The 8,654-nt window shown below is 45.1% G+C and overlaps 1 protein-coding gene and 1 long non-coding RNA gene across 3 annotated transcripts in view; one reads left to right on the top strand and one right to left on the bottom strand.

Moving 5' to 3' along the window:
• The window catches only part of KREMEN1 (kringle containing transmembrane protein 1), a 28,199-nt gene extending 20,014 nt beyond the window's left edge, over nt 1–8,185 (bottom strand). The window contains exon 1 of one of the 2 annotated variants that reach the window (XM_068208710.1): nt 7,781–8,185. In XM_068208710.1, the coding sequence (XP_068064811.1) occupies nt 7,781–8,012 (232 nt within the window). In that variant the 5' untranslated portion in view covers nt 8,013–8,185. Of the gene's footprint in view, nt 1–7,275; nt 7,405–7,780 lie in introns of those variants that run through there. The other variant, XM_068208711.1, reaches the window with a different exon arrangement.
• Nucleotides 7,342–8,654, top strand: part of LOC137484680 (uncharacterized) — a 34,054-nt gene continuing 32,741 nt past the window's right edge. The window contains exon 1 of the long non-coding RNA XR_011004955.1: nt 7,342–7,472. This is a non-coding gene — a long non-coding RNA (uncharacterized lncRNA). The remainder of the gene's footprint in view (nt 7,473–8,654) is intronic.

Below are 8,654 nucleotides of genomic sequence, written 5' to 3' on the forward strand. Positions count from 1 at the left end.
TACATTAGCTTTCTGCTTTTTTTTTTTTTCACTCCTAAATGAAAAGCAATATATACTTCCATCTACTCAGAAATTTAAGGAATGCTACAACACCTGAATTTAGTCTGGCACACAAACTAAACTGAACTTAACTTCAATCCATTTTAGGATTTGCTAAGACTAGCCCATGCTTTAATTTGCAAGTAGCGACTGACTTACATCTTCATGTCAGCTTTTTTTAACTGATTTTTTCAAACCTCACTGCACTTTAGGGAAAAAAGGAAGAGTCAGAGCCTACCTATCTAGCTTACCTATCTCTCTTCATTCCTCTTAACTGCAGCTTTTTGTTCCTCGGACAATAGGTAGCTGTATCAGTGCCTGCTGTGTTCCTTTGTGCTATCAAGAGATTTGGTGCAAATGTTTCAGCTGAGTTGTAACAAAGCTCCCCTGGCTTAGATGTGGATGTGGAAATGCGAGGCAGTGAGGTGCCACGCAAAATCGTTGATTATTCCTGAAACACTGAAGTGAAAACTTAAAGTCATGGAACTTAGCAGCTGTTATCAAATGAAATACAAAACCTTTTGTGTTGCAGGGAATTTGGATTTTCTTAAGGATTAATAACGATTTTGCCATATCATGGGAGTGCAATATTTTCAAATAAATATTTGCATTGTAAAAAATCAGGTCACTTGTCCTTGCTATGCTCCCTCCTGGCTTCTTGTGCACCTGCTCACTGGCTATGCATGGGAAACTGAAAAGTCCTCGATTTAGAGTAAGCACTACCTGGCAACAACTAAAAAATTCTTCTGTTTATCACACACAGTGATTTCATCATATTTTGCTGCATGACAGCCAAGACACTACCTTAGTGATTTCACCATGAAATTAATACTCCCAATGTGCTGAAGGTGCATGTTTTGTCTGCAGAAAGGCCACTGTCCTCTCTATTTCAAATCCAAGCCCTAGGAGATTCTGGAGAACGGGAGGTTAGAACCTCCACCCTACTTGTACCACTGGTGCAATAATTCTGTGAAAAGATGAGCTTAAAAAAAAGGTCACCTAGATTTGTCTGCACAAAACTAATTCAGATGAGGTCATCTAAATTAAACAGTCAGAAAAGACTGGACTGAATGCTGTTGGTAAAACTCTTTGGCTTATTCAAATCACCTGATTTCTCTTTAGTAGGTTATGCAAAAGGGAGGGGGAAAAGAGTAAATCAACCAGCAAAAAAACACCTCTCTGTGTTGTGGCACCCTTAGGTTGAGTGATACTTCCATGACACTTTAGGGTATGAAGTCTCTCACTTGGAATGTAACATCAAAACTGTGACTCAAGAAAATTCATACTGGTTCTGTGAATTTCAGCAAGCCTTATTCCTTAAAGTTTTGTAAGATTATGATAAACTGTGACAGAAGTTGCACTGTATCCAAGTCCTCTCCCAGTGGCAAGGACAGACACCTTGTGGACACCACAGCCCCCCGAGAAGGCATCAGGTTGCCACTGTGCTTGATAGATTTGCCACGTGGATTTTGTTCATGCACACAAGGCTCAGACTATCCTGTCAGCTGTAAACCTCTACTAAAACACTAGGGTTTCAGACAGGACATGAAGAAAGCTGTGACCACTCAATTCTAGAAGTGTGTGACCTCGTATTTCTTAGTCAGCTGGGTTTCAGACATAGTCTGAAGTAGAGGCTTTTGTCAAATCTGTGATTAGAATCAGTGTCCACGATGATTTCACTCAATTAACTGCCTAATGACCCTGCTGCTTCTGCTGCGTCATGGGGATGTCTGTAAACAGAATTAATCAGAGATTAATCAGAGATAATTAATCAGAGAACCTTTGCAGTGGTTCTAGTCACAAAAGGTTCCAACAGATGCTGTCCAGGCTAATGTTCGTGAGCCTTGGTGAGAAATCACAGCACTTTGTTGTCAGGGCTGTTTTGGTTTCAACACATCAGGTGCCACGGTTGACAGCAAGTAACTTTTTAAAATGAATGCTGAGACTAGGTAAGTATGTACTGAGTGACAACTGCTAGAACAAAAAAGCAGAAAACAAGACTAGGGATGTTGTCCACTGTAAGTGAATACTCAGCGTGTGATACAGGTTCACAATTAGTTTTATTAGAGCCAGATCAACATTTGGAAGATCAAACAGCAGCTGTTGTAGAAATTCTTTCCATCTGTGTCGGTTTCTTCTTCAATGTAGGGACCTTACAATGATCATTTTCCTTTGTTACTTTGGGACTGCATGGCTGCCTGCACTCCACATGGGCGCCACTTTAGGATCATTTGAAAAATTAAGGTAGTGCAGACTGTAACAGCCTGACATTTTACTGATGATAAATTACTGACATTTCAGTGTCTGCATTGGCTTCCAATGATTTTCTCAAAGACATCTATCTAGAGACACTACAAATTGCAGACTGAAGGGATGGAGGTTTCAGGATGGTTTAAATGACTTCTTAGAGTACTTTCCAAGTTTGAGGCCTGTAAATGGCTTTTGAGACTGAAAATTCAGAATGACAAACTTCTTCCTATTCCACTGGAGAGAAAAAAAAACCAAACCAAACCACTTTGTTTGCTTAATGTTTTCATAGCTACTTGGAGCACTGAGTAGTGTTAGAGAGACTGACAACAATTATCAACCTGAAACTAGCCTACCCAAGCCAGAAATTATCCTACCACCTACTGCCCAACAAAAAGCAAGGTTTTCTTTTAAAGATCTGCAGATTAATGGAAGATAAGTGAAAGTGGCTACTATTTAAATCTTGTGTTTCATTACAGCAGTGTAATTAAATGTAAGGTTGGACCAAAAATTAAAGGTTCCTTGAATTTACGTGGTATAACTGCCTGCTCAGTTTTCACTTGTTTTTCCTACAGCCTTTTAGAGAAGTCAGAAAAATGCTTAAGCAGAATATAAGGGTATGAAACCAAGGGTGCCAGGTCCGATAATGACTCAGTGTGGGTTGCCTGATGCATGTGCTTGCAGAGTATTCCAAGAATAATTTTAAGTCATTTCCATTCTATCTAAACTGTTCTAGTCCTTGCTGGAGATTGCAATTTAAGCACTCCTCCTTAAATGAAAGCACTGTATCTAGGTGCAGATGGCAACAGTTACAGGCACTAACCAGATGCTGCAGTCTCTAATTTGATTGAAAGGGTATAATTAGACAGCAGAAACACTTCAATGAGAAAGTAATGCACAGAGGAAAGGACAGAAACCACTTAACTGATGCCAAGATACCCCGGCAGTGACAGAGACAGGGGCCCACGGGTGGAAGGGGCAGAACACCACATCACCTTCTTCAAATGAGAACATTTTTGTTTCCCTAGAGATGTGAATAGGGATTCTATTATCATAGGTTGCCACAGTTCTTCATGTGGGAACACTGATTAAAACCAGAAGAAGCTTCAGGAGATGAAAGACACAAATATGGCTTCTGTGGTCATTATTAAAAATATTTTTAGCATTGCAATGGTTTTCTTTGAAGATGCAGTTTTATCGACTGAACCAAAAGTTAATTTGCATACTATCATATGAGTGGTCAGGAAAAAAAAATCTCATTCCATATTATGTTATGATGCAAAATAAATGCTTGTGGGAAGGATAAGGCTGATTTAGATCTACCCAAGTAAAAGAATAGTGTATTATTTTTACATTTCAATACTTTTCTATTCCAATTCATACTAATATAATACAACCACTCATCAAAACTATCAGGCTTCTGTGCCTGTGCTGTAACAGCAAGAACCCCCCACAATAGAACAGTTAATACAAGCTAAAGAAAAACCATCAAAAAGAATTATCTTTGTTTAAATTGCAATTTTCAAAATTCCTAGAAAGCAACTCCCCATTTCTTAAACCAGACAGTTACATTTTGATGTGATGCCATGAGAGCACTTGATTAGCTGATCATTTTTTCCTTTACAATGTGGGGGCACTCCACATGTAGTTTAAGAATTGTATCCTGCTCATTCTACATATCCATGCAAACACACACACAGACATACACGTACAATTTTTGAAAGTCCTCAAATGCAATCATTTTTGCTAGTCAGAAGTAGAGACCTAATTAGCATTGGTCCAAGCCAGAGAGTAGCCACAGTGAGTAACTGATTATACTTGAATTATGCCACCTGAGATTTGATCAAACCTTGACTGAAGCATCTGTCTTGTAAAAATGTACATTCCTGGAAATGTACAGACATGCAGAGCTGATACTTGTGTTCTCTGGCAGTGTGTGAGCTGTCATATATGTGAACTTGCTATCCTTGTGAAATTTTGACTCTAATCATCAAGTTAATCACTTTCCATCACTTTTTTGGTTTAAAAAAATCTGTCTGGCCAGATCTTTACTGGAACATGTTGGAAGCAGGCAAGTTAGGTTATGAGCACAAGAGACAGTTCCCATTATTTCTAAATGCATTCTGTCCCTTTTGTCTTTTTATTTGTACAATACAAACATGCTGTATTAGCCAGAGCTTTGCAGCTGCTGGCTGGTCCTCAGCCACAAGATGCAAACACGCTTGCTTGCCTTGTGATTCTTTATCACTGGAAGTAAGAATGCGTGATGTGACCTCATAAGAATTTCTGTTCCTTAATACACCCATTTGTTTTCTTTCTTTGTGAAGTTTTTAAACTGTTGTTCCCTTGTCAAGTGTGGCAGGCTGAATCCCTTTGGCAATTTTATCAGGATGGGCCATAGCCACTGTGTGGATGAAGGGAGTGGTCAGTTGCACAACCATTATGGTGTGATATGACAAAAATGAAAATTTTGCAGCTGGCAGCATGTAATCCCTGCCTCCCTCCTACTTCTTTGGCTCCATCCTGCTTAAATCCATTCACATAACTCTGGATTTTGAGTTATGGTCTATGCATGTACAAGCATGATATGTTGAAATGTCTGACTGTTTCATCCCCTATCTGCCTAGTTAGAAAGAAAAAAAATATTGCTTTTTAAAGTATTTTCAGGAGGCTTGCTTATGGCATATCAAGTACAACTGCTTCTCTGAATCACCAAGGCATAGATAGAATACAATGACAAGAGATACCAGGTTTGTAAGAGAGGGGTGGAATAACAGCTCAAAGGAAAGACTCAGCTGGGAAAAAAACCAAGGACATGGTGACTCAGTATTGCTAAATGGAAAGAAAACAGAGAAAGGAAAAAGAGATTGATAATCACATACATTTCTGATGGGGAAATTAAATGAATGGTATAAATACACAAACTAGAAATTATAACTGAGTATATAAAATAACATTTGTTCACCAAAACTAACATTTGCTGAAGGCATTTCCATTTCTTTGGCCTTGTAACACAAAACTCACCCAATTCAAACGGTCCCTTAATGGTAGGTAATCTATCCACACACTTCTTATTTCTGATCCACTTGAGAAATTATGTATGGCTGATGTTTGAATGCACAAATGCCAAGGTTTGAATGCAGAAATGTCAGTGTTTGAATTAATAGAAACTGTTAAACATCACATGGTAAAGCAGAAACATTATGTGGAAAGTACCATAGTACTATGTACAGAAATGGTCATTAATTCACTTTCATTTCTGACAACTGGAGTAATTTTTCATATAGTAATTCCAGAAGTTTTTCTCCTATCTTAGCAAATGATGGTGACACAGTCTTTATTTTGACTGCACTTTACAATAAGCTTATAAGGACACGCATTAAAAAACCAAAACAAGGAATAGGCATTAAAAACATACCATAAAACAAACTGCCTTCCAAAAGCAATAGTAATGTTTGTCATTTCAGAATTCTGCTAGTTTCGAGTGCAACCTGACACAGCTGATCCCATTTCAGTTCTGTGGGATTAGGGGTCAAGACAAAGACCTTGATTTGTACCTTGTGCAGATTAGGAACTCAGCAGATCCTGTACATGCCATACAAATTACAAGTTGCTGTATTTGCACTGTTCCCATGTTCTTTAGCAGAAGACATATGGATGGCAGCACTTTCTAGATCCATTCTCCTTTGCTACACCTTCATTTGGAGGCATTATATACTCTTCTCTCCTCCCCCTGCCCCAGCTGCTTGTGCTCAGGCATTTCTGTCCTCTTTAACAGCCAAACATTCATGCGGGGCCATATCCTCCACTTGCTGTCACACAGCCCTCTGTGAGAGACATGGTTACACATGGGGTGTTCTGTTCAGAAACCTTACAAGCAGACATTCTTCAGCCTAAGCAAAGGAAGGAGTATCCACTGTGCGCACCAAGCACGTCCTAATGGTACTCGGAACGGACTCCTAGACATGGTCCCTGTCTAGGCAGCTCTCTCAACGCTTATCTGAAAATACTCTCATGTTTTACTTCTGAGAAGAAGTAAAATTTACCAGAACTTTTTCTTGTAAAAGGTTTTTTATTCCCTGAAAATGGCTATGCAAGTATTTTCCGGATCTAATTAGGCGCATCTACAAAAACTTGATGAGCAAGTATGTGTTCAAGAAGAAGTAGAACAAATTCTACTTTGTAAAAAGAAGCAGCAATTAAGAATACACAAAATGTATCCAGAAGGACCACACATCTGATGCCTGTGACTCTGTGACCATCTGGAACTGCCACTTCTGATCTTGCGAAGCATGGCCAGTGTTTACCAGAGGAGAACCATAGTACTTGAAATCATCAGTAACAACTAAAACGAGGACAAAAGGGTGCCGAGAAATTTTAAGTGAAAAATCACCTTAAGGAAGTGAAGCCTCAGGCTTCCCCGACTCTTGGGCGGAACGAGAACCTAAATGGTGAGAGGAGCCGGGCTTGGCCGGGAGCTGGGGCAGCACACTGCGGACAGGCGGGATGCTCACCCTTCAAGCTCTGGCTCTGCTGCCCCAGGGTTTCCCCCAGTGACACAAACAATCGCACGCCCTTCTCCCTTTAATTGCCTCCATTCCAGAGACCCTAGCTATCGAACCACTTTAACAGAGAAACGTGCTGCTCTTCTTTCTCTCACATCATGCTTTCATAGGAAATTCCGAGCTCCCAGTTCAGCAGGGAGCTGAACTGGGGAGAGCCTCAAATACCCACGAACTCCACGGAAAATCACCCGCTGCGTGCTTGCACGAGCAGCTTCGAGCCCGGCACGGCTCTGGCGAGCAGGAAGGGACGTCGTCGCGACCTCGAAGAGGCGCTGCCGGCCGGCAGAGCCCTTCCGCGGGGGGCTGAGGGTCTGCGGAGCTCGGGGAGAGGCTGCCCCGCTCCCTCGCCGCTCAGCCCCGCGAGGAGCTCGGGGAGCAGCCCCGATCGCGCCCCCCTCCCGGCTCCCCGCGGAGCGGCACTCACCGGACAGAACGGGCTCGCGGCAGCAGCTCAGCGCCAGCCCGGAGAAGGCCAGGACGGCGGCGAGGGCGGGAGGCTCCATAGGCAGCGGCCGCCGGGCCGCGCCGCGCTCGCAGGCGGCAGCCCCGGCTCTCCGGGGGTGGCAGGCGGCCGGGAAGAGCGCAAAGTGCGGGAAGCGGAGGCCCTACAGCATGTGTCCTGTAAGTGCGCCCCGGCGAGGTGCCGAGTGGCAGATGAGGGATCCTATTACCAGCCATGTGACAGGAAAGGATAGAGACCGACATCCCAACCTGCTGCAGCGCGGGACCGCAGGGCTGCCGCTTCCACTTCTGACACCGACAGGTTCGGGCTGGTGGCGTTCACCCCGGGGCAGCGCTTTGGCCCCGCGGAGCCCTCCTCGTTGGCCGGGATGCCTCGCCACACACACACACACACACACACACACACACACACAAACTCCTCCATCCCAGCAGCGACCCAAGCCTTGCTCTCGTCACTCCCCTCGTACCCAGTGTCCCGCGGAAGAGGTCGGGCAAGAGCCCGTCAGCCCCGTGGCCTGGCGCGGCCGGCCGCTGCCCCTGGCCCGCGCACGCCCTCCGCCCGCTGGGCTCTCCCTGGGGGTGTCGGAGCCGATGGGCGAGCGCAGGTGCAGCCCGCTTCTCCTCTCCTGAAGCCGCGAAGGCACGGACGGACACGGCACGGGGAGAGAACGCGGCAAACTTTCTGAGGGACGCGGGCATGAGCGGCTCCGCGGGCGGCGAGGTGCCAGCGCCGCACGCTGCGATTTGGGGCGTCGTTCTAAAAGTGGAAAGGCGCCACCCGCCCCACAGAAGTGACCGGGCGGCGCAGCCGTGCCGAGGGAGCTCTGGCAGAAAGCAGCGCGGCTGCTGAAGCCGCCGTGTCCCCTGTAGGCCGCGTCCTGAGGCGGGCGGAGCTGAGGCCGGGCGGGGGCCGCTGTCCCGGCCGCGGGTGGCAGGGAGAGGCACAGGGACAGCCGCACAGACAGACAGCCACACAAACAGGAACACAGCCGCACAGACAGCCACACAAACAGGAACACAGCCACACAGCCAGCCACAGGAGCCCACCACGCCCAGGCACCCGGGACACTCGTGGGCGGGCACGGACACGGGGACGTGAGGGGACACCCCCGCCTACAGCGCAACACACACCCGGAGCGACGAACACAAACACAGCAGCCAGCATGTCCCCGGCCGAAAGGAGCATCCTTGCGTTCTGAAAGTGCACGTGCAGAAAGATGAGGTTTGGCTTTGCGGTTTGTTTGGTTTGGGTTTTTTGTTTGTTTGTTTGTTTTCTTTCATCTACCTGAAGATACCAAAGGACAAAGTGCCAAGGTGGTAATGTCAAGCAAGCGTCTAAAC

Source organism: Anomalospiza imberbis, chromosome 18 (genome assembly GCF_031753505.1).
Source record: "Anomalospiza imberbis isolate Cuckoo-Finch-1a 21T00152 chromosome 18, ASM3175350v1, whole genome shotgun sequence".
In the NCBI taxonomy this organism is placed as follows: Eukaryota; Metazoa; Chordata; class Aves; order Passeriformes; family Viduidae; genus Anomalospiza; species Anomalospiza imberbis.